Here is a 27,048-nt window from a genome sequence, read left to right on the forward strand (position 1 = left end):
TCTGTGAAATTAGGAGGAAAAGGTTTTTCGAGCCAGATAGAATGTAGGAAGTGGGAGATTTGATGGAATCTGAACCTCTCCGACTGTGGCAATTCTAGCTTTTTAATGTAATGACTTAGTATTCAAGGGAAATCATCCATTCGTAGGATAATCTGATATCAAGTGATGTAGTTGTAGCCAAAAGGTGCTGTGAGCAGACAGCTCTAGGCACTGAGGACTCCCTCAGATAACCAACCACCCCCACCATATACTGTATCACCTAATTCCCTGAAATGTGTTTGTTAGTGTTCTTCTGAAAATATTCTCTTTATCCTGTTTCCTGCTTTTATGAAGCATTACAATAATCAGGGAAGCATTCCAATGTCCAATATTTTTTGTTTATTTAGGCAGGTTATAATCAACATATTACATGTCATAAATAGGCAAAGAAAGTGTAAAAGTTTTGAAGTAATGAAATACAGTATATAGAATTAGTTATTATCTTTACATTATCATCCTCATCCTCAAAAGCAAGGTGATTCTGGGCTCCTGCCTCTTTGCTCTTTACCCACATGTTGACATTTTCTTTTGTGCTCAGTTTATCTCTGTCCTTTGGTTCCCATGCAATGACAGACTGATCAGACCTGCTATCTTGTCACTTTCCACCGGCTAATTTACAGACTTATAGTTTCCCGTTTCTTAAAAGGTTTGTTAATCTACATTATTTACTTCATATAATCTGCTCAGTCTATCCTAAGGCTATGTCCCCCTGTGTTTGTGTTGTATTAAAAAAAGGCGTATATACCTTATCTGTGAGCGCTGATCTGTGGTCACATGCCACGCCACATCTCTCCTCTCCTCATCAGGGCTATCTCCTCATTAGGGCTATCATCAGGGCTGTGGATGACGGAGACATGCAAACTAACCACGGTTTCAGGGCTCAGCAGCCACGATTACTGTGGTCAATTTACATAGGGGAGGGTAGAATCTGGTAGGATCAGCCAGGTTTTTTAGGTGTTGCAGGGGTCCAAATGACACAGCACAACCAATGTGTCATATAACATGCTTTAAAGAAGCATTTTTTTTTCAAGTAAACGTACGCTTTAAGCTTCATCTTTTAAATTACTATTAAATGCCATATTTACTGGGCCCTTGACAATACATAGGGGAAAAGTATACTCTAAATCTACTTGATGAGATGTCACTTCCAGTTTCAAAGGGTTACGACGAGTCAAACACTCCATTCTTCTTTCTTCTATAAAAAGTAAAGGAAAATAATTAATCCGAAGCACAAGCTGTGTTTTGAACAGGTATACATTATTGTGTTTCATTATCACTTAACCACTTCAATACAGGGCACTTTTGCCCCCTTCCTTCCCAGCCCAATTTTCAGCTTTCATCGCTCTAGCGATTTCAGTGACAATTGCGCGGTCATGCTACACTGTACCCAAATGAAATTTTTATCATTTTGTTTGCACAAATAGAGCTTTATTTTAGTGGTATTTATTCATGACTCGGTTTTTTATTTTTTGCGATATAAGCGCAAAAAGCGGAAATTTTAAAAAAAAACAATATTTTCTTTTTTCTATTTTAAAAGAAATCCAATAAAATCAAATGTTGTCATAAATTTAAGCCAAAATGTATTTTGCTACATGTTTTTGGTAAAAAAAAATCCGTTAAGTGTATAATAATTGGTTTGTGTGATCAAGGACATATGTACGCAAATGATCATGTACATATGTGTGCAGGCGATCACGTATATACGTGTGCAGATAATCATTGGAACATGTGATTTTAGTGGGACATATGTGGGGGACATGTTTTTATTATTAGGGACATGAGTTTTTATTATTTGGGGACATATATGTTTTGGGGACATGTATGTTTTGGGGACATGTATGTTTTGGGGACATATGTGGGGACTGTGTTTATACTGTGTGGTGTGTGTGTTGTGTATTACACTAGACTGGTGATCAGTTAGTAAAAAGCTGTAAAAAACAGCTCATACTCACTGATCATCAGCCGGCTGCAGCGATCTGCTCTCCTCTCCTCAGCGATGACTTCTGTGTGAGGAGAGGAGGAGCCGATTGCCTAGCAACCGGCTGTTGTTTACATCACATGACGGCCGTGATTGGACACGGCCGTCATGTGATCAGGAGGGCCAATCAGAGAGCCCTCCTGTCGATCTGAGATGCGCCGTGTCGGGTGACACGGGCACATCGGGATCGCGCCGCTGCGCGGGCACACGCGCGCGTGATCCCGCTCCTTCTGATGGACGTTTCTGAACGTCCTATCAGAAGTAGACGGCTCCCACCCGGCCGTACATGTGCATTGGCCGGGTGGGAAGTGGTTAAACTACTGTAGCTGTGTGAGGGGAATTTAAAGTTCTAGTCGACACTAAAAAGAAAAGGAGAGACTAAAGTGCATTAAAAATGAAATCCAAGAATAAATAAAAATACTATTTAATGTAGTTGTGTTGTTCCTTTCGGTGGCTATGGGTGGTACTAGAAGCTAATCAGGCTCTACTGCACGTGTTGACAGGGATCATGCAGATAGCAGGAGAGAACAAGTGTATTTTTGCTCTGTTATTGGCTGTGTATTCCTTCAAGGGACACTGTCTCCTTGCCTTGCCCATAAAGAGCAAAGTGACAGGGTTTCTGCAAAGGGATCACCTCAACCTATAAATACTTAACTAAAGCCCCATACACACTATCAGATTTTCTGCTGATTGTTTCCTTCAGATTTACCAAAACCATGTAGTACAAGGGCCTGCCTGATTGCATACACATTGAAACTCCTAAGGTTTGAACTCATATTATAAGGTTTTGGTAAATCTGAAGGAAAAAATCAGCATACAATCTGATAGTGTGTATTTGGCCTTACTCTCACTTCCTCCTTTCCATTCTTTCCTCCATTGCAGCCAATACTAAAATCACCAGTGACAAGGGGGAGCAGTGATGTCATTTGAAGAGACACCCCCCCCCCCCCCCCCCCATTCAGATCCTTGTTTAGCAATCGACAACTTAACCTTTGCAGAGACACTGTCAATTTGCCCTGCATAGGAAAAAATACAGTGGAGGGAATGTGTCAAAAATCAAGCAGCCAGAATCTAGAGCAGCTGTGCATGGTAATCAATCAGCTTTTATCTTGTTCAGGTAACCTTTGTATATTAAATATAGAAGATGATTGGTTGCCCATGTACAGCTGCAGATTCTGGATGCTCCAATTTTGATGAACTGCCCTCAGTGTCTGTTTAAGGCTGGGTTCACACCGCTGTGGGTGGGAGACCCGGATGTGATTCGCACCGCACTGCAGTGCAAATCACATCCGATCTCTGTGCGATGCGAGTTCAGCCATACAGATAGTATGGCTGAATTCGCATCGCACCCGCCGCAAACTCGCACAGGACCCTTTTTTTGGTCCACAGCAGAATCGGATCGCATGGGTGTTCACACCATGCGATCCGATTCCTGTCCGAGTTTGCAGATCGCACTGCGATATGCGGACTGATCTGGGGGTGTCATTAAGATTTCATTGACACTCCCAGCAGTCCGCATAGGGCAGTGTGAACTGCCGGCGGGAGGCATGCGATGTGGGAAAACGCCGCGGATTCGCGGCATTCCCGCATCGCTCCGGTGTGAACCCAGCCTAACACAGAAAGGAGCAGCGACACTCCTGGTCATGCCGTCTGGAAGAAAGGTGGAAATCATAGGTGTGGCTTAACAAAAAAATATAAGACAGTTAACATACATGTATGTCAAATGTTGACTGGAGTTCATTTTTAAATACAAAATAAAAAATAAAAAATAAGTCACATGACAGGTAAATAGGAAAAAAACAAAGAGACACGTAGACATTATGTGAGTGTTTGCTCTGGTGTGCAGCTGGAGAAAGACAATGGGCATGTGAAAAAGAGGGGATATTTGGAAATATATATGTGTATATATACACACACACACACACACATACACACACACACACACACACACATACACACACACACACAGTATCTCACAAAATGAATACAACCCTCACATTTTTGTAAATATTTTATTGTCTCTTTTCATGTGACAGCACTGAAGAAATTGCACTTTGCTACAATGTACAGTAGTGAGTGTACAGTTTGTATAACAGTGTAAATGTGCTGTTCCCAACTCAACACACAGCCATTAATGTGTAAACCGCTGGCAACAAAAGTGAGTACACCCCTAAGGGAAAATGTCCAAATTGGGCCTAGTGTCAATATTTTTTTGTGTGGCCACCATTATTTTTCCAGCACTGCCTTAACCCTCTTGTGCATGGAGTTCATCAGAGTTTCACAGGTTTCCACTCCTATATGATGACATCATGGAGCTCGTGGATGTTAGAGACCTTGCTCTATTCTACCTTCCGTTTGAGGATGCCCCACAGATGCTCAATAGGGTTTAGGTCTGGAGACGTGCTTGGCCAGTCCATCACCTTTACCCTCAGCTTTTTTAGCAAGGCAGTGGTCATTTTGGAGGTGTGTCTGGGGTCGTTATCATGTTGGAATACTGCCCTGTGGCACAGTCTCCGAAGGGAGGAGGGTCATGCTCTACTTCAGTATGTCACAGTACATGTTGGCATTTATGGTTCCCTCAATGAACTGTAGCTTCCCAGTGCTGGCAGCACTTATGCAGACCCAGACTATGACACTCCCACCACCATGCTTGACTGTAGGCAAGACACACTTGTCTTTGTACTCCTCACCTGGTTGCTGCCACACACCCTTGACACCATCTGAGCCAAATAAGACTATCTTGGTCTCATCACACCACAGGACATGGTTCCAGTAATCCATGTCCTTAGTCTGCTTGTCTTCAGCAAACTGTTTGCAGGCTTTCTTGTGCAGCATCATTAGAAGAGGCTTCCTTCTGGGACGACAGCCATGCAGACCAATTTGATGCAGCGTGCAGCGTATAGTCGCACTGACAGGCTGACTCCCCACCCCTTCAACCTCCCCACCCCTTCAACTCATCTATTTCCCAAAGACAACCTTTGGATATGATGCTGGGCAAAAGCTCTAGACTTCTTTGGTCGACCAGGGCTAGGCCTGTTCTGAGTGGAACCTGTCTTGTTAAACTGCTGCATGGTCTTGGCCACCACGCTGCAGCTCAGTTTCAGGGTCTTGACAATCTTCTTAGCCTAGTCCATCTTTATGTAGAGCAAAAAAAATGTTTTTCAGATCCTCAGAGAGTTCTTTGCCATGAGGTGCCATGTTGAACTTCCAGTGACCAGTATGAAAGAGTGAGAGCGATAACATTCACATCTAAGATCTTGTAAAACTAATGAGTCACAAAACACCAGGGAAGGAAAATAGCTAATTGGGGCCAATTTGGACATTTTCACTTAGGGGTGTACTCACTTTTGTTGCCAGTGGTTTAGACATTAATGGCTGTGTGTTGAGTTATTTTGAGGGGACAGCAAATTTACACTGTTATACAAGCTGTACACTCACAACTTTACATTGTAGCAAAGTGTCATTTCTTCAGTGTTGTCACATGAAAAGATATAATGAAATATTTACAAATATGTGAGGGGTGTGCTCACTTTTGTGAGAGAGTGTGTGTGTATATATATATATATATATATATATATATATATATATATATATATATATACAATATAAATTACAAAAAAACATGAAAAAGACCTACCTAGACTTTGTCTGTAGAAACAATAAGCGATATTATGCAACGATAAATACAAAGCTGATGGCAAGGATTCCAAGCACAATGCCAGCTGCAGTGTACATAACTGTGTTGATCACTATAAGACAACAATCAGATATTTATTAGAATAGAATAAATAGAATAAGTTTAACAATAAAATAAATATGTGTCAAGTAACACAATACACAAAGTGACTCTACAAAATAGCAATATGACTAGGTATGCAATGTATGGTAAGAAAATAATAATTATTTGCTGAGATCTACTGAGACATGTATGCTAATGCAGCACGAGGGCAAATGTAATGCTCAACTGCAAATTCATTAAGTGCAATAACATGCAGAAACAGTTAATTTCTTAAAAAGCTGACCTCTGATTGGTTGCTTTAGATTACTGCAATTAACCACTTCTAGATCAAGCCTATTTTTGACACTTGTTTACAAGATAAATCAGTATTTTTTGCTAGCAAATTACCTAGAACCCCAAACATTATATATATATATATATCTATATCTATATCTATATCTATCTATATATATATATATATATATATATATATATATATATATATATATATATATAGATAGATAGATAGATAGATAGATAGATAGATAGATTTAGCAAAGACTCTGGAAAATAAAATGATGATTGTTGTAATATTTTATGCCACACGGTATTTGCGCAGCAGTCTTTCAAGCGTATTTTGTTTGGAAAAAAAAAATTCACTGAATCTAAAAAAAAAATGTTTGGAATAGCGCCAACCCGGGGTCAGACATAGGTTATGGGGGGCCGAATTTAGAGGGAGGTGTTACCTCGTTATCGACCCCAAATATTAGCTCCCTAATTTGTCAATTTAGCTCTTTCCTTGGTTGTATATACTATAATATAAGGAAAGCCTGAGACAAAGGAAATATGATGAATTGATATATTTTATGTCTGTATATGAAAATGCAATGAAAAGCATTTGGAAAGACTGTAAACACGATCAAACAATCCGGTGGAAAAGTCAATCCCCCAGTGTGTGGGCTCCGGCGGACTAAGAAAGTATTTTTGCACTCCAATCTGTCCACTGGTCTCGCATTTCGGCGGACAATCTGGCCGCGTGTGTGCCAGTCCGCCGTACTCTTGAAATGAATGGACTTTTCCCGCCTGGAGAAAAGTCCGCTCATTTTGAGCGCGTCTCCAGGTAGCCGGGGCCAGCGAACGAGGCGTCGCTGTCCCCGTCACTTGGTATGGACTTAAAAAATCGGCGAGGGGGTCCCCCCCAGGTCCATATCAGACCCTTATCCGAGCACGCTACCCGGCTGCCCAAGAAAGGGGGTGGGGACTAGCGAGCGGCCCCCCTTCCTCCTGAGCTGTACCAGGCCGCGTGCCCTCGACATGGGGGGGTGCCCCCCACCCCAAAGCACCTTGTCCCCATGTTGATGAGGACAAGGGCCTCTTCCCGACAACCCTGGCCGTTGGTTGTCGGGGTCTGCGGGCGTGGGCTTATCGGAATCCAGCAGCCCTCTAATAAAGGGGCCCCCGGATACCGGCCCCCCCACCCTATGTGAATGAGTATGGGGTACAATGTACCCATTCACCTGTGAAAAAAGGTAAAAAAAAAAAAAACACAACACACAAGGGTTAAAATAGTTTATTGCACAGCTCCGGGGGTCTTCTTCCGTCTTCGGGGGTCTTCTCGCCGGACTCCTCTGCTATCTTCTGCTAGCTCTTTTACTAGCGGAGGAGCCCATATTTCTTCTTCGCCACTGCCCTCTTCTTCCGACTTCGGGGGTCTTGTCCCCCTCTTTGGGGGTCTTGTCCCCCCTCTTTGGTTCTTCTTGCCGGGCCAACGCGCCTTCTTCTAGCTCTTTTACAAGCGGTGGCCCGGTCTTCTGTCGCCGGTGTCTTCTGGCCTTCTGTTCTTCTCTTCTAGAAATGTTGCCTCGTCGCTCTCTCCAGTCACAATGACAGAGAAGCGGCGTACGGCGACTTATATGGGGACATTCCGGATGATGTCCCCGCCCATTATGATGTCACAGTCCCAGCATCGCTCGTCCCCCCCCCTTTCCTGGCCGGCTGGGTAGCGCGTTCGCATAAATAAGGGTCTGATATGGACCTGGGGGGGACCCCCACGCCGATTTTTCGGCGTAGGGATTCCCCTTTAAATCTGTACCAGGTGACGGGGCCAGCGACGCCTCCTTCGCTGGCCCCGGCTACCTGGAGACACGCTCAAAATGAGAATACTTTCGTCTGCGTGTGTGGGCGAGTCCGTTCATTTCAAAAGTACGGCGGATAGTCCGGTGGACTTAGTACGCCGTATTAGTCTGCTGAAAAAGTGCCGTGTGTGGGCAAGTCGCTCATTCGGAAAGTCCGGCGAACAGTCTGCTACGAGTGTAGGTGGCATAAGTTTCCATTCTTGTTTAAAAGGAAAAAAAGGAGAAAAAATAAAGAAATTGAAAAAAAAATGCTTGGGATATTGTGAAAGATGATGCTATGCCAAGTACATAGATACCTAATATGTTACGCTTTAAAATTGCGCACACTCTTGAAATGGTGACCAATAGGGATGAGCTTGGTGTTCGAGTCGACCGTATGTTTGACTCGAATATCGGCTGTTCGCACATTCGGTGAATACCAACGTTATGAGCTGTACGCGCCAAATTCGTGTGGTGCTCACGGCCCACAATGCACTGCGCCATTGCAGTGCATTGCTGGCTCATGATTGGCCAAGCATGCACTGTGACCTCACATGCTTGGCCAATCACAGCGCCGGCAGCGAGGAGAGCCATGATTGGCCAAAGGCAGGATACCTGTGGCCAATTATAGCTCAGGCTGTGTAGTACACGCCCCGCACTATATAATGCCGCCAGTGCAGCGGCCTTGTGTAGTGTTGCGGCGTCTGCAGGAGTTAGTGGGTGTTGTCTGTGTGTCTTCAGCCCAGTATACACCTGTATCTACATATATTGCTCTTTTCTAATTGAGCCATCAGCCATCTGCAGGAGTTTGTGGGTGTTGTCTGTGTTCCTTCAGCGCAGTATACACCTGTATCTACATATATTGCTCTTCTCTAATTGAGCCATCAGCCATCTGCAGGAGTTTGTCTGTGTTGTCTGTGTGCCTTCAGCGCAGTACACACCTGTATCTACATATATTGCTCTTCTCTAATTGAGCCATCAGCCATCTGCAGGAGTTAGTGGGTGTTGTCTGTGTGCCTTCAGCGCAGTATACACCTGTATCTACCCTTTGTTGATGTTGTCTAATTGAGCCATCAGCCATCTGCAGGAGTTAGTGAGTGTTGTCTGTGTGCTTCCAGCGCAGTATACACCTGTATCTACCTTTATTGCTCTTCTCTAATTGAGCCATCTGACACCTGCAGGAGTTAGTGGGTGTTGTGTGCCTCCAGCACAGCACAATATACACCTGTATCTACCCTTTATTGCTGCTGTTCTATAATAAAGGCATCTGCAGGAGTTAGTTGGTGTTGTGTGCCTCCAGCACAGCACAGTATACACCGATATCTACCCTTTATTTGCTTGGGTTCTATAATAAAGGCATCTGCAGGAGTTAGTGGGTGTTTTGTGCCTCCAGCACAATATACACTACCCAATTGCTGGTTTCCCCAACTCCCTGCAGGCCATTACCATGTCTGGAAGGCCAACAAGGAGAGGAAGAAAGGCACAAGCCAATAAAAGAGGGCAAGCAGGCTCTGTGTCTAGAGACAACAGTGCTGGTCGTGGATGCGGTGCATCGTCATCAGCCATGGGACATGCTTGTCCTTATTTTTGGCAGCTGGACGTGTTGAGCCGCATCATGCCGAAGACTTGGTATAGTGGATGACCAAGCCCTCTTCATCCTCCTCATCCTCTCTCACCCAAGCTCAGGGTACTAGCAAAGCAGCTGCCAATGCATCCTCTTCCCTCGTCTCAATGTCATCATCAGTGACTCCTTCCTTAGACCCACCACGTCCTCCTGAGGAGTCCCCCAAACTGTTTAAGCACAGTGTTGGGTACATGCTCCAGGAGGATGCCCAGTGTTTTGTAGGCTCTGATGATGATACTCAGCTAGAGGAAGGCAGTGTCATGGTCGGTCCCGAGTCCCAGCAGCCCGTGGAAGACTTACCCACAATGTTGGTCCGTTGAGCGCTGATAGGTCTTCCCGGGCGCGCGTTAACGCGAACGGACGCACGCTGGTGCGAGCAGGCACGATCGGGCGCACGCGGGTGCGCAGGGTTGCAAACGTGCGCACGCGGGTGCGCGGGGTCACGGTCGGTTGCACGGTTTGACGTGGGCGCGAACGGACGTGCCGTGCGACCGCCCTTGGCGCCCAGAAGGCTTCTTAAGTGATTCATTCTAGTGGCCCGTTGCTGTCCTGTCTACAGCGTTCCTGAGAGTTGCCTCTGATTACCTGATTGTTCCTGTCTCTGATCTACCTCGGCTTGTTCCTGATTATCCTGCCTGCTGCCAGCCCTGACCTTCGGACCTCCTGACTATTCTTCTGCCTGCTCCTTCGGTACCTCTGCTGCCAGACCCGGCTTGTGTTTACCCCGCTTCTGCCTGCTGTTCCAGTCCGTGTTCTGTGACCACCGCTGCCTGCCGCCTGCCTGTCAGCCCTTCCGGTGTGCCCACCTGCTTGCTGCCAGCTGCTGACCTCCAGCCGTTCCAGAGTCACCTGTCTTCTTCCACTGCTGTCTGACGCCAGTTCCTGGACCAGGCCCACCTACACGGACTTGGCACTTGTGCCCTCTGCCCTCCAGAACCCCTGTTCTCACTCCCAGGGGGTCTCGAGCCAGAGGCTTACGAGAGGCCGCTCCCTGCACTCCGGGCTCTCACCACCAGGTACGTGACAGGCAGTAACGTGAGTGCAGAGAGAGGGGATGCTCAAGAAAGACAGCAATCATGTTCCACAAGCTGCAGCATACTGCCAGGTTTGCTCCAGTGATGAAGAGGTAGGGGATGATGAGGGCACTGACTCCACGTGGGTGCCTGATAGGAGAGAGGAGGAGGAGGAGGCACATCTCCAATGAGGCAGGATGCCCTTTGGGGGCCAGCTTAGGGGCAGCACACCGACTGAATCGCACCGCAGAGCTCCGCCTGTGCAGGGCGCTGCCTCTGTGCATTATTCTAAAAGTTCTTTGGTGTGGGCCTTTTTTGAGATGAGTGCATCAGATCGCACCGCTGCTATTTGCAGCATCTGTCTCAAGCGTATCTCACGTGGCCAAAACATCAGCCGCTTGGGCACCACATGCTTGACCAGACATATGTTGACCTGTCATGCACCTCGTTGGCAAGCTTACCTCAAAGACCCACACCAAAGAACAAAGCAGACCTCTCCTTGCTCCTCATCAGCTGAGATCTCCAACCCCACTAGACCTTCAGTCCTGTCTGAAACCTGCACTGAGAGGAATGAAGGTATAGAATTAGGTGTGTCACAGCCCATTACTTGCGGGCACTCTGCTAGCAGTACACCCACGTCCGATTGTAGCAGGCAAATTTCCCTGCCCCAGCTGCTGGACCGTAGAAAGAAGTTCACTCCCAGCCATCCACATGCCCAGTGGTTGAATGCTAGCTTGGCTAAATTGCTAGCACTTCAACTGCTACCGAGTTGGTAGACTCGGCCCCCTTCTGTGAATTTGTTCAATGTGCGGTTCCACAGTGGCAGGTCCCCAAACGACACTTTTTCTCATGGAAGGCGATTCCGGCTCTCTACCGGCATGTGGAAGGTAATGTCCTTGCCTGGCTGGACAGAGCGTTCAGTGGTAAGGTGCATATTACTGATGACTAATGGTCCAGCAGGCATGGACAGGGACGTTACCTATCTTTCACGGCCCATTGGGTCACTCTTCTAGCAGCTGGGAAGGATGCAGACCAAGATGCAGTAGTGTTGGAGGCCACCACGCCTCCAAAATGCTACTACTGGTTGTGACACACCTCTCTCCTCCACCCCCTCCTCTTCTTCTTCCTCCATAGGCTCTTCCAGTGATCTGTCCTCAGAACCAGCGGTGCTCCGTAGGCGTTCAAGGGGCTACGCAAGTACGCAGGCAAAACAATGGCATGCCGTGCTTGCGCTGGTTTGTTTGAGGGACAGGAGCCACACTGGGGTAGATATTTTGTCAGCTCTGCAGGGGCAGGCCGAGAGGTGGTTGACGCCACGCCAGCTTAAGCCAGGATTGGTGGTTTGCGACAATGGCACCAGCCTTCTCTCCTCCCTCCAACAAGGACAACTGACCCATGTGCCCTGTGTGGCTCACGTCCTTAACCTGGTGGTGCAGCGGTTCTTGGGCAGGTACCCGGGCTTACAGGATGTCCTGAAGCAGGCCAGGAAAGTCTGTGTGCATTTCCGCAGATCATTTAATGCCTGTGCTCGGCTGGCTGAGCTCCAAAGGGAGTTGAACCTGCCCAAGAACAGCTTTATATGTGACATGCCCACCAGGTGGACCTCAACATTGGCCGTGCTGCAGCGGCTGCACACGCAGCAGAGGGCCATCAATGAGTATCTGTGCAACTACGGCACCAGGACAGGGTCAGGGGAGCTCGGTTTTTTCTCACCACACCAGTGGGGCATGATCAGGGATGCATGCACTGTCCTGTCACCGTTTGAGGAGGCCACAGGGATGGTGAGCAGTGACAGTGAATGCATCAGTGACACTGTACCTCTTGTCCACCTGTTGGAGCATACGCTGCGTGGAATAATGGACAGGGCACTTGAGGCAGAACAGAGGCAGGAAGAAGAGGACTTCCTTGCCTCTCAAGGCCCCCTTTATCCAGACAGTGTTCCTGCTGTCCCACCCATCACACAGGAAGAGGACGAGGAGGATGATTGTGTCAGCATGGAGGTGGGGCCTGGCACTCAGCATCAGCAGCAGCAGTCTTGTAGGGATGATTTACAGTCCCAAGAAACCCGTGGACTTGTACGTGGCTGGGAGGAGGTAGCTGCGGATCATGTTGTCCTTAGTGACCCAGAGGACTCCGGACCGAATACCCCTCCTTGATCCTGCAAATCCTGCGGAAGGACCCTCGTATTCTTTGGATCAAGGAGAGGGACCATTACTGGCTGGCCACTCTCCTTGATCCATGGTACAAGGGTAAGGTTGCAGACCTTATCTTGCCATAGAAGAGGGAGCAGAGGATGAGACATCTCTGGGAGGCCTTGCAGAATGGTCTGTGCTACGCATTCCCAGAGACTGGGAGGTTACAAACTCCTGGTCCTGGACAACGTGTTGCTGAGGCATCGGTCAGAAGGAGCGGTGGAGAAGGTGGCCGTCTGATCGATGCATTCAGACAATTTTTTAGCCCGCAGCCCCAAGGTATGATTGGTTCCAGCAACCATCACCAGTGTCTGATTTACATGGTGCAGGAATACCTAGGGGCAAAGTCAGACTTGGACACCTTTCCCATCGAAAATCCTCTGGCTTACTGGGTCTTGAGGATGGATCACTGGCCAGAGCTAGCACAGTATGCATTTAAGCTACTGGCCTGTCCTGTATCCAGCATTCTTTCAGAACGCACCTTCAGTGCTGCTGGTGGCTTTGTAACCGATCACAGGGTGCGCCTGTCCACTGACTCGGTTGATCAACTGACTTTCATAAAGATAAATCAGTCTTGGATCACCACCAGCTACCAAGCACCTGAAGCTGATGTAACCGAATAATTTTTTTTGAAATATCACATCCCTTCAAGACTGCCTTTGCTGATGCTGAGTGACTGTCCTGTTATGTTGACTGTTTATCCTCTTCCTCCTCCGCTGATATCTTGGACGAACATTTTTGGTTCTGGGTGATGCCACCCACCCAATTTTTCAGCCCCTGTTGAACAGGGGCATTTAATTACAATTTTTGATGCAATGCTTTGCAGCAGTGCTCATTCCTGCACTCCAACTAGAGTATATGGGAGAGGTTGCAGTGTTGTGGCAACAGGAAACAGTGCCTAAGGCCCATTTTTTCAGCCCCTGTTTAACAGGGGCATGTAATTACAATTCTTGATATAGTATTTCACAGCAGAGCCCGTTCCTGCACCCACCGAGAGTAACTGTGAGGACTTACAGTGTTGTGGCACCAGCACTACTACCACCACCACAACCACCAAAGGCCCTATTTTTCTATTACTGTTCAACAATGGCATGTAATTACAATTCTTGATATCATTTTTCACAGCAGGGTTCTCCAGCGCCTACCAAGAGTCACTTTGAGGGCTTACAGTGTTGTGGCAACACCTTAGGTGCAAATTTCAGCAGAGCATATAGGGCAGGCCCCTACTTTCAAACATCCAACTTACAAATGTCTCCTATTTGCAAACGGAAGGAGACAACAGGAAGTGAGATGAAAAAAGACAGATGGCAAAACAAATTATACAGGGGTGATAACCCTTCTCTATGTTTTCCAAAAAACGTAAAAATAGATTTTTTGACTGGAGCTACACTATAAAAATGTACCAGTTCAAAATTACAAACAGATTCTACTTAACACAACAAACCTACACTGTTCTGAGTATATAGGGCCTGGGGACCCCCCCCGCCTTTTTTTAAATATGGGAACGGGGTTCCCCTTAATATCCGTACAAGACCCAAAGGGGCTGGTAATGGGCAAGGGGGGGGGGGGCTACCTATGCCATTTTTCTCAATGATTTTCATCCATATTGCCGGAACCAGATATTACATTAAAACCACAAGCAGTTTTAGCACTTTTTATTTCAAACGTTCGAGTCCCATAGACTTCAATGGGGTACTAAAGTTCGCACGAATTTTAGGTCTGTTCGAATGTTCTTGTGCAAACCGAACCGGGGGTGTTCAGCTCATCCCTAGTGACCAACTACAGTATTTAAAAATCTCCATAGGTGACGCTTTAATTTTTTATTAACTGTTACCAGTTTACAGTTTCAAAGGGGGTCTTTTGCTAGAATTATTGCTCTTGCTCCAACGATCGCTGCAATACCTCACATGTATCATTTTAACACCATTCATATTTGCAGGCACAACTTGCGTATGCATTTTCTTTGGTGCGGGAGCACGCAGGGATGGGGGGAGCTTTAAAAAATGTTTTTATTATTATTTATATTATTTTTTATTTTTTACACTGTCTCTTTATAAGAAATAAAAAAATCTGATGACTTTTATTACTGTCACAAGGAATGTAAACATCCCTTGTGACAGTAATAGGGGGTGGCAGGTACTCTTTGTGGAGAGATCTTAGGTCTAAAAGGCACCAAATCCCTCCATTGCACTTAAAAGTATTTAAAACACCAAAATCTACATTTTGGAATATTTTATATTAACCAGTTTTGTAGAACACAATAAACCATGTTCTGTGATAGGCTGACACAGGGGAGAACACATGACGTTACTGGACCTGAGGTATAGTAAGTATACAAATCTTTCTTACACAAGTTAGTAAGAATAGGAGGGGAGGGAACATTTTAAAATTAGTTAGGTTTATCCTGGAATTTGGAATTCTACTTTGAAGCCACTGTAAAATTATATATATATATATATATAGATAAATCAAAGACATTTACCTGGTGAAGGTGTATGAGGACTTGATGGTGTGGAAAATGCCTTTGGGCTTGCAGTGGAGAGAAATGATGTTATTGTAGATTCAGTAGTGGTTGAGATAGGATAAGGTGTGGATGTTGTAACAGAAGATGAAGAGGGTGGGCTGGTGGTGGTAGACGATAGATATGGTAGAGTGGTTGTGGTGGAGGAAGAATAGGGAAGACTAGACACAAAAGAGGTTGAAGTGGTGGTCATAGTAGACATTGGAGTATCCATTGTGGTAGTAAATGTTGCAGTAGATGTTGTACTGCTAGTAGAGGTTGTGGTGAATGTTTCAAAGGAACTACTTAAATGAGGAGTTGAAACACTGAAAGCAGTTGTTGTAGAACCTAAACAGAAAATTTAAATGTTGGGTTATACTTGGTAAGTCAAAGCATATCAGTAAGAGTAAAAAGCGTCATAGGACAAATATTCTGTATATGGAAAAAAATAATAATTGACAAACACTTGGGGCTGACATTGCTAGCCCTCTTTTAAACACGTTAGTTGCCTGGCTGTTTTTGACTGTAACACTTTTGAATCTCAGACCCAGAATATGCATGCTATAAATGAGAATTATAAATGTGTCGGAATTTATTTATCTCTATATCTTTTCCGGGTCAGGCACCTAGAAAATATTTAAGCCAGAAGTATGGGTATTGGTACATAAAGGAAATGGATCATATTTTTTGCTGTAAATATTTTTAGCCTGCTCTAGAATTCAAAAGAAAATTCTCATGTAATTAAAATGTATACACATTCAGATATACAGTAGTCAAATAATGTAAATTTTTGTAATATTACAATTTTCTGTGAGCAATATCAGATAGTGTTAATGCAAAATGCTGACTATGAAAATTATAGCTATTGTATGTACCTGATGGTTTTGATGTTGTAGTGGTTGTGGTAGTCGGTATACGTTATGCCCCGTACACACGATCGGACTATCCGGTGGTCCAGAGTCTGCCGGACAATCCACCTGTGTGTGGGCTCCGGCGGACTTTTTTTCCCCAAAAGTCCGTCAGACTTAGAAAGAAGTTTTGACTCAAAATGATCTGCCGGACTCGGCGGTCCGGCAGACAATCCGCCCGTCTGTGTGCTAGTCCACTGGATTTTTGAAATGAATGGACTTGCCCACACACGGAAAAAAAAGGCGTGGGGGTCCCCCCAAAGTCCATATCAGACCCTTATCCGAGCACGTAGCCTGGCCGGTCAGGAAAGGGGTGGGGATGAGCAAGCACCCCCCCTCCTGTGCTGTACCAGGTCATGTGCCCTCAACATGGGGGGGTGCTTTGGGGAAGGGGGGCCCTGCGCCCCCCACCCCAAAGCACCTTGTCCACATGTTGATGAGGACAAGGGCCTCTTCCCGAAAACTCTGGGGGTTCTGTGGGAGGGGGCTTATCGGAATCTGGGAGCCCCTTTAATAAGGGGGCCCCCAGATCCCGACCCCCCCACCCTATGTGAATGAGTATGGGTACAATGTACCCCTGCCCATTCACCTGGTGAAAAAAAGCGTAAATAAAAAAAACACAACTCAAGTTTTTAAATTAATTTATTGGACAGCTCCGGTGGTCTTCTCTTCTTCCGTCTTGTGGGGTCTTCTCGCCAGACTCCTCCACTATCTTCTGTTAGCTCTTTTACTAGCGGAGGAGTCCGGCTTTCTTCTTCGTTGTCACCGTCATCCGGGGGTCTTCTTCTGACTTCGGGGTCTTATCCTGCTCTTCGGGGGTCTTATCCCCCTCTTCGGTTCTTCTGCCAGGCCTCCGCTATCTTCTGCTAGCTCTTTCACTAGCTTTGGCCTGGTCTTCTGTTGCTGACGCTGCCGCCTTCTTCTCTTCTTCCTTGTGATGTTGATACAACGCTCTTTCTGGCCGCAATGGCAGGGACGCAACTGTGGCAACTTATATAGGGACAAGGGGCGGGGTCACCGGGTAATGTCACATGTTAACCCTGCCCCTTATGATGTCACAGTCCCGGAGGATGCTGGGACTGCGGAGGATGCTGGGACTGCGGAGGATGCTGGGACTCGCTCGTCCCCACCCCCTTTCCTGACTGGCCAGGCTAAGTGCTCGGTTAAGGGTCTGATATGGACTTTGGGGGGACCCCCATGCCATTTTTTTGGCGTAGGGCTTCCCCTTTAGGTCCATACCAGGTGACAGGGCCAGCGACGTGTCAATCTTGCCAATGGAGACGGCAACATTGACTTCCTTTGCTAATTCCATCTACCTGGAGCCGCTTTCAAAAAGAAAACTTTTCACCGTGTGTGGGCAAGTCTGTTCATTTCAAAAGTTCGGCAGACTCCCACCATAGTCCGGCGGATTGTCCAACGGAAAAGTCCAGTCGTGTGTGGGCAGGTCCGCCCGTTCTGAAAGTCTGGAGGACCTCCGCTGCAAAGTCCGGTGGACTAAGTCTGCCGGATAGTCCGATCGTGTGTGTGCGGCATTAGAGACAAAATGCATCATGTAAACTTCGGTTTTAAATCAACTGAACTATACAAGCAATTCTTCATGACATTTTCAATTGTATGAACAGTGATGCTCAAACTTTATACACTATAATTTAAAGATAAAGTCCAAAGAAAGGCCAGGGAACTATAAATGGATCACATGACTTACCAGAACAGTATCCTGGGAAGAAAGAGATATCATCAATGGCAACATCACTATGGACGTCTTCACCTCTAACACCTTCAATAATAATCTGTTGAAATAGATCAAATGTATAAATAAACTATATCTTTATAGGAATTATAGGATGCAAATATAATTTTCTTTTTTTTGAAGAAGAAGATTTATTAGGTTTTCAATAAACAATACAGTAGATAACTCAGCATGCGTATAATTGATCCATGGTACAGTACTCGAGTAAAGTGAGGATCCGCATTAAAAAAAGTAAAGAAAAAAAGGGGGGATGGGTGGAGGTGTGTGGGGGAGTGAACCCAGGTCAAGTATGCATCATCTGAGCTAAAGGGAAGCTCGGATAGTTCAACATAAATATTTAGAACATGGAATCACAGTTTGACTGTCAAAAAGTAAGACCTGAAGCCTTGGCACTTGTGGCCTCCTGAGAAGTACCTTTGTTCCTAATTTGCCATCATTTTCTTTTATTTGAAAGTGGTGGTGGTTCTCATATCCTCTCAAAACAAACAAAATACTTAATTTCTTACCTGGATAATTTGGCTGTCAGGCAGGAAAATGTTCTCTACATGCCACATGTCCCCCTTATTTCCTTCTATTCTGGTTACATATTCCAAGCCTTCCTCTCTTAATACTGCCACCCTCAGCATCATGGACTGTGCAACTCCATACATGTGATACCAGAATTGCAAGCAATGTCTTCCACTGAAACAATTAGTTGGACTCTCCAGTCTTGCAAAGTCTCCCTTTTGTGAAAACTGCCCATCAATGTAGAGATAGTACCCATCTGAAAAATCCGAAATCAATTTATCAATCTATAAATCACTGTTGTGATACTTTTTTTGTTTTTACTCAAGATTTTAATTTCATTATAGGACAAGTTAAATGTTAAGTACAAACATTATTTCAATAAGAATTTAATTAGTGAAGGAAGTGCTTACATCCTGTTGTGTGGTCATATGAAGGTCCAGTAAAAGAAGAAGATGTTGAGCCTGTCCAGTGTATCCAGTCCATGTTATCGGCCACTGACTGCTTCCAGTTGCAGAAGCTCACATCAAAAGAACAGTCTAAAAGGCAAAAACCTTTATAGGGTGATAAAAAAAAAAAATATTAGCATTTTGATTAGTGTTATTAAATACAGTACATTGAAAAAAATATTTTTGTTGAATCGATGCAGAAATTACACACATGTAGAACTGAAATAATCAGTTTGAAGTTTATGTAAATCCTAAAATACTGTATATGCATTGCACATGTATTGATTAACCTAATTATATAAATAAAATATTGTCAAACATCTCTCTGCTTATCAAATATATCTACAGTATATACAGTCAGACTAGTATATATGGCAAAGAACTTTCTGAGGATCTGAAAAAAATAATTTTTGATCTACATAAATATGGCCTAGGCTAAAAGAAAATTGCCAAGACACTGGAACTGAGCTGCAGCATGGTGGCCAAGGCCATACAGTGGTTTATAAGGACAGATTCCACCGAGAACAGGCTGTGCCATGGTCGAGCAAAGAAGTTGAGTGCATGTACTCAGCATCATATCCAGAGATTGTCTTTGGGAAATAGACGTATGAGTGCTGCCAGCATTGCTGCAGAGGTTGAAAGGGTGGGGGGTCAGCCTGTCAGTGCTCAGACCATATGCCGCATTCTGCATCAAATTGGTCTGCATGGTTGTTGTCCCAGAAGGAAGCCTCTTCTAAAGATGATGTGCAAGAAACCCCTTAAACAGTTTTCTGAAGACAAGGAGACTAAGGACATGGATTACTGGAACCATGTCCTGTGTTCTGATGAGACCAAGATAAAATTGTTTGGGTCAGATGGTGTCAAGCGTGTGTGGCGGCAACCAGGTGAGGAGTACAAGGACAAGCGTGTCTTCCCTACAGTCAAGCATGGTTTCATAGTTAGTAAGGTTGACTAAAGACACCAGTCCATCCAGTTCAACCTGAGTGAGTGTCTACAATTGTCCCCGTACATCGCACACTCACATCGGTCCCTACCCTCAAGGAGCCCACAATCCAAGGTCCCCATTCATATACTAGGGACAATTTTGGACAGAAGCCAATTAACCTACCTGCATGTCTTTGGGCTGTGGGAGGAAACCCACGCAGGCACAAGAAGAACATGCAAACTTTAAGCGGGTAGTGTTGTGGTTGGGATTCAAACCAGTGACCCGTTCTAACCACTACACCATTGTCTCACCCATGGTGGTGAGAGTGTCATGGTCTGGGCTGAATTAGAGAACCATGAATGCCAACATGCACAGTGGCATATTGAAGCAGAGCTTGATCCCCTCCCTTTGGAGACTGGGCCGCAAGGAAGTATTCCAGCATGATAATGTCCCCAAAAACACCTCCAAGAAGACCACTACCTTGCTAAAGAAGCTGAGGGACTGGCCAAGCATGTCTGCAGACCTAAACCCTATTGAGCATCTGTGGGGCATCCTCAAATGGAAGGTGTAGGAGTGCAAGGTCTCTAACATCCACCAGCTCTGTGATGTCGTGAGGAAGGAGTGGAAGAGTGGAGCAGTGGAAAAGGACTCCAGTGGCAACCTATGAAGCTTCATGTCCGGAAGGCCTCCAAGGAGTGGCAGACGCCTGCAGGCCACTAAAAGATGGCAAGCAGCCTCTGAAATAATATTTAACAGCAGGGGCAGTTCTTTCGCCCAACAAGAGTAACTGAGAGGGGTTACCGTGTTCTGCCACCACCAACACCTAAGGCCCAATTTTTCAGCAGAGTATATAGTGCAGTCTGTATAGAATATATACTGCGGGGGGGGGGGGCGTGGCCGGTGGGAACTGAGGAAGGACGCTTGCTGCCAGTGCTCCGCCAGTTGTATAGAAATCCACAGCCATCCTCCTCTCTGGAAGGCTCGGGTCTCCCGCAAAATAGCTCATCTTGTCCACCGGGCCTCCCTCTACAGCCCCATATGGCTTTGGTCGAGATCCGCTATCCGTAGGCCGCGTGATTCAGCCCGTTGCAGACTCTATCGGCCGCCCCGCCGACCGCCATCTTGCGGCCTAATAGGCCTCCAGGAGCACCGCGCTTGCCTACGGAGCCCGCCGAGAACCGCTCCGTCAGCGGTGACAGGACACCCGGGGAGGAGACACCCGGTCGCTGGGCCCACCCAAACGGGAGCCACCTGGGGTCCCCCTACTCTGACTCTCTCTGGCCCAGTGAGTCCCCTCATGGGTTGTTTTTGGACCCCCCTCCTAGTTCCCCCCCGCCGGGTGGGCGCTGCTTCTGTATGCTATAGGGGGGCTGAGGTCTACGTGTGTCCTGAGCAGGCCCAGCCAATCTCCCCTGATACTGCCCTGGTAAATTTTAGGCAAGGCCCTGGCTTCGGCCTATCCTGGGTGTAGGCGGCCATCTTGCTACACCCAGCACCTTACAGTTACTAATACCACAGCCTAATAGTGTGAGGAGGGAGTGGATTCTCCTGAAATCAATTGCATCCATCATCAGTTATCAATATGACCTTCACCACCTTTAATCAATGTGACTTTTAAATGAGTTAAAGGGCCTATCTGCTCCCCACGACCCCCGCAAAGCAACACTAGCTACTAAAAGCTCCGGGGGTAAGCTTTCCTCTTCATTACAGTACCAAAGCACCCCATGGGAAAAATTGGTCAGCAACAGGAACATTACAAACATATCCCTGAACAGCAGACAGGGCCTATTATGGACCGCTTTGTTACCAGATCCCAGCCTCCACCCTCCCATCCCCCTCCGGATCCTTTCTCCAATATGTACTCGCCTCTGGGAATGGAGGGCTCTGGCATCCCCCCAGCTACTGTTCCCCAAGCCTCTGACCTGGGTCCGCCACCACCGCAGGGGATCCTTACACCTGCTATTTTGGACGCCAAACTGGATGCCAAATTACATCTCTTGCTCCAACAGATCACAACTAATGTCTCAGCCGAGGTAAATAAACTTGCGGTGGAACTGAGAAAGGAGATTAACCAGCTTGGTGGACACACTCGAAAATACATTTGATGAGATGGTCAGCTATGTCCAGGCCGTTGAGGAGGACAACCACAACCTGCGCCTCTCAGTCTCTCAATTACAGCTGCAACAGGAGGACCTGGAAAATAGAGAGAGACGCCAGTACCTGCGCTTTAGAGGTGTCCCAGAGACTGTGGGAGATTATGATTTACGTGCTTATCTCCTAGGCCTCTTATACACCCTGGCCCCCACGGTCGTGGACATAGATTGGCGCCTTGATAGAGCCCACCGCTCTCTGGCCCCCAAACCTCCTGCAGGAGCTAGACCCAGAGATGTTATTGTCCTGTTCCACTTCTTTGAAAGAAAAGAGACACTGATCCAATCCACACGCAACCATCCTCAAATTGTCTATAAAGGGGTGAAATTGCAGATTTTTAGTGACCTCTCTCCCATCACCCTGGCTAAACGCAGGAACCTTCGGCCGTTCACCTCCTACTTGCAACATCACAAGGTCCCCTCTTGGCCTGGGTTGATACCCTGGGTCCCCTGAGGTACATGTTTCCCTCAGGCTCTCAAGATGTTCTATTCTTTTTTATTTTTCTGACGCTTTTGTTAATGTTTCTTTTTAACGTTTTTTGTTCTACTGTGTCCATTCTTATAGCTCAGTTTCACTGTTTACTTATGCACTACATAGGCTGGTATGGCCTCAGGTTATCCTGGCTCTGGGTATACCTAATCTTTCCCCACCGCCTGGGTATAACTGACACTAATGACACATTCTATCGATTGGAGTCCTGGTCCAATGTTACTTATTTTCGGCTGTACTGCAACCTCCAGGTACTTACATATGCTTACCCACCTAGACCGCTCTTATGGCTTTAAAGCTTTTGTCATACAATGTAAAGGGCCTAGGCTCTATACGTAAGCGCTGGTTGGCCCTGAAGAAATTCAGGTCCTCTGGTGCAAACGTGATTATGTTGCAAGAAACTCATTTTAAAGCTGATGGCTCCCTTAAGTTTGCCTTCAAAGACTTCCCCACCTCCTTCCTAGCCTCCGATCCCACAGGCAGGGCAGGTGTTGCGATTCTGATCAAAAAGTCATGCCCCATTAAGGTTAAAACCTCCCATGTAGACCCCCATGGTAGATACCTAATCCTAGACTGCCAATACTTTAACACCTCTCTAACCCTCGTCAACCTGTATGCTCCTAATGTTGGTCAGATTGACTTTCTTAGTGGCCTGTTTGACTCTTCCCATTATACATCACAGCCCTTTATGATAGTCGGCGGGGACTTTAACTTGGTTATGTCCCCCTCTAGAGATGGACAAACACTGTTCTCTTCAACACCCTCCAAGAAGCTTGCCTCTCAAGCTACCTCCTTCCGTCAGCTTATTAGATCCCACCAACTTTTCGACTCATAGAGGATTAAACACCCCACAGCTCAGCAATTTACCTTTTATTCTCCAGCTCATAAAATGTATTCACAGCTCGATCACTTCCTTATCTGCCCCTCTCATTCCACATGTGGTTGACTCTGAGGTGATGCCGATTACCTGGTCTGACCATGCCCCCATTACCCTAGATCTCTTGCTCACCCAGGCCTACCCAAGATCTTGCCACTGGCGCCTTAATAATCACCTCTTACAATCTGAAAGCTCCCGCTCTGTCATTGCGCATAGCCTCGCATAATTTTTCCAACTAAACAGAGGGTCGGTCTCTGATTTTTCCACCCTGTGGGAAGCCCACAAGGCCGTTTTTAGATGTGCTTGCATTGCGGTGAGCTCTAGACTGAAGAGAGACAGAATCAAATACATTTGATCTCCAACTTCTGCTCTTCTCTCAGCGGAGCGGAGGCTTTTGGGCTCCCCCACGGTGGAGAGACTGCGGAGACTCATTCTACTCAGGGAACAGATTAAAACAGCGCAACTCGACCAGGCAGCCAAATCGCTGCTCTGGATGAAGCAGAAATTTTATGCATTTTCCAATAAACCCCATAAAATGTTAGTTAATAAACTACGTCCACGCACATTCAACTCCTTACCTGAGTTTCTCTCCCGGCCTGCCGGATCTAAGACTCATTGCCCTCGTGAAATCTCAAACACCTTTGGTGATTTTTACCATAAACTCTATAACTGTCTATCCCCAGAAAACCACTTCCACTTTACACAAGAGAAATGTAAGTCCTTTTTCTCCAACCTGAAACTACCCAAGCTCTCGTCAACTGATTTAGAGGACCAAAAATAAAACAGTAACGGCAGACAAGCTCTCAGCTATTATACAGGAGCTGCCTTCGCATAAATCTCCTGGCCCTGATGGTCTCCCCTATTTCTACTATAAAACCTATCTGGACATTTTGGGACCACACATGCTCACTTTATTCGATTCTCTACTAGAGGGCACCCCTCCCCACCCTCATTTTTCACACTCCTTCATCTCAGTGATCCCCAAGCCGGATAAGGACCCCTCCATCCCAGATAATTATAGGCCTATAGCCCTTCTAAATTCGGATTACAAGATATTTACGAAAATCCTTGCTTCTAGACTGTCAGTTCTTGCCCCCAAACTTATTCACAGAGACCAGGTTTGTCCCTGGCAGATAAGCTACTATCATCCTTTGGGGGTATCTCTGGTTACAAAGTTAATACCTCAAAGACTGAAGCTCTACCCATACACATACCCGCTACACAACTCTCTAGGCTGAAAGAAACTTATCCTTATAGATGGTGCAATGACTCACTAAAATATCTGGGTGTTTTTTTGACTCCTTCATACTCCCACCTGTTTCGTGCAAACTTCCCCACCCTATTCCAGGACATAAATAATTCCCTACTGACCTGGTCCAAATACCCTCTGTCCCTCTTGGGCAGGATCAACGTCCTTAAAATGTCAGTCTTGCCCAGATTGCTCTACCACTTTGAGACACTGCCAGTTGCTATTCCAACCCCACAGCTTAAACTTCTCCAAAGACGGTTTTTAAAATTGATATGGACTGACAGGTCTCACCGCTTTGCCAGTTCAGTGGTATTTGCGCCTAGAGATCGGGGAGATCTGGGCGCTCCGGATATTGTGAAATATTACCATGCTACTCATTTACGAATTATTACCACTTAGTTAACGTTCATGTTATAACCTATATTCACTTCTGCTTATTGATTATTTCAATGCTCGATTATATTGTACTTGCTTTGAAATTTAATAAAAATTACAATTATAAAAAAAAAAGAATATATACTGCAGTTCAGAGTATATAGTGCAGTTTGTATAGTATATATTGACGTGGAAATTTCTCTATACATTGCATGTAATCCATGTCTTCTGCACTAAATAAGCGACCTTTCAGCCTTTTGGTAGCATCTTAGTACACCCGTATCTTCCCAAGTAACACAGCCATGACCACTGTCCTCACATCCTTAGCTGAGCTCCACAGGTAGACTCTCCTCTGCTTTGTTTATTTATAGTACTTAACAATAGAGGCTTGATAGCTTCACAATCGGCCAATCAAGTACAGGCATTCCTTCAAGCAGGAGGAGGTATACAAATCTCAACCAATGACCAATGACTAGGGGAGTTTATGGGCATGTCTGGCCAGTGGCAATGTGTATGATTTCCTGCCCCCTGTCCTTGTAAGCCATGCTCTTCGGCTAGACAAAGAAAGCCTTATTGCTGTCTGAAATCATGAACGCTGTCCCCGACCAAAACACACTCAAAGACTTCCGTATTTCCATTGTCGTGGATCCTTATTCTGCATTGTTCAGAGAACAATGCTTACCCGGATTATCCTACCATTCCTGTCAATGGGAGATTATCTGCAGGGACACGCCATAGTCCCCCTATGTACTGGTCAGACACTCAGAGACACATGAGCGTACATCCCCATAACTGATAAAGTCTTTGCAGAGTGAGCACATCCCCCCCAGGCAATTGTCTGTGCATTGCACAGAGACCTTTCACTGGCAAACATATCCACACTCTGCAAATACTTCTTTACACCTTTACAGGCAGGCATGTACTGGCCATTGGGACTACAGGGAGTTTCCCGGTGGGCTGATGGCTCAGTGGGCCAGTTTCAGTGACAAAGTAATGGCTGCGCGGCTCGCCCCCAACTTCACGCAGTGATGTGAGAAAGATGAGTAAAAATACAGAGGAGAATAAGTGAAATAATAAAAGAGGTTAGTGAGGATTCCTTATGTTATACTACGTATGTTTTTTTGCACAATTGCGTATAGTTTTATAAACAGTTTTTGTGTTTGTTTGCAAAATTAAAGTGGGCTCGTCTGGATGAAGTCCAGGGCCAAATTTTTGTACCAGTCCAGCCCTGCTTACAGGAAGCTTTTTACTACCAAAACTGGTCTCAACTGATGTCTTTTAGAGTGGGCAACAGGAGAACTAAAACTGGGAGACACTGTGACAATACATTTTAAATACATCTTAATAATATATAATAATAATATACTGCAGTTCAGAGTATATAGTGCCCTCAGTGTAGTATACTGTATACAATACAATGCAGGGTATATAGTGCAGTGTACACTATACAATATAGTGTATCGAAGTGGTTAGGGGGAGCCCTATGACAGAATTAGGAAAAAAAACGCATGGGTTCCCCCCGTCCATACCAGGCCCTTTGGGTCTGGTATAGATTTGGGGGGAGTGGACCTCATAGCCATTTTTTTAAAACAATTGGCATGGAGTTCATCTTAATATCAGTATGGATTTGGGTGGGGGGAAACCCACGCTGTTTTGTTTAAATGATTTTTTATGTATATTGCCAGGATCTGGCAATACATTACAGCCGTGAGCAATTTTAAATACATTTTTTTCCTTTAGAAATAAATTTTTTGTACTTTTCTAAACAAGGAAAAAATTCTACTTTACAAGCAGACTAAAGGGATGATATTTAAAGGAATATTTCATTTTTATTGTTTCACTTTAAGCATTCTTAAAATCACTGCTCCTGAAAAAACATACCATTTTAAAAACTTTTTTTGCATTGATACATGTCCCCTGGACAGTACCCGGGTCCCCAAACACTTGTTATGGTGATAACAGGTATATACAGTACCTTGCAAAATTATTCACCCCCTTGTCATTTTTCGTGTTTTGCTGCCTCACAACCTAGAATTAATATGGATTGTTTGAGGATTTACATCATTTAATTTACAGAACATGCCCACAACTTTGAAGATTTATTTTCTTTATTGTGAAGCAAACAAAAAATAGAACAAAAAAACTGAAAAAGTCAATGTGCATAACTATTCACCCCCTTAACCACTTTCAGAC

At 45.6% G+C, this 27,048-nt stretch overlaps 1 protein-coding gene across 1 annotated transcript in view; it reads right to left on the minus strand.

The window, feature by feature from the left end:
* Window positions 1-355: 355 nt before the first annotated feature.
* LOC143986717 (uncharacterized) overlaps window positions 356-27,048 on the minus strand; it is a 90,720-nt gene continuing 64,027 nt past the window's right edge. The window contains exons 18-23 of the mRNA XM_077485121.1: window positions 18,754-18,894; window positions 18,343-18,599; window positions 17,792-17,876; window positions 15,161-15,526; window positions 5,655-5,766; window positions 356-1,234 (exon numbers count right to left, since the gene is read on the minus strand). Of these exons, the coding sequence (XP_077341247.1) occupies window positions 5,687-5,766; window positions 15,161-15,526; window positions 17,792-17,876; window positions 18,343-18,599; window positions 18,754-18,894 (929 nt within the window). The 3' untranslated portion in view covers window positions 356-1,234; window positions 5,655-5,686. The remainder of the gene's footprint in view (window positions 1,235-5,654; window positions 5,767-15,160; window positions 15,527-17,791; window positions 17,877-18,342; window positions 18,600-18,753; window positions 18,895-27,048) is intronic.

Source organism: Lithobates pipiens, unplaced genomic scaffold (assembly GCF_037356315.1).
Source record: "Lithobates pipiens isolate NorthernLeopardFrog02 unplaced genomic scaffold, aLitPip1_a1.2 Scaffold_18, whole genome shotgun sequence".
NCBI classification, from domain to species: Eukaryota; Metazoa; Chordata; class Amphibia; order Anura; family Ranidae; genus Lithobates; species Lithobates pipiens.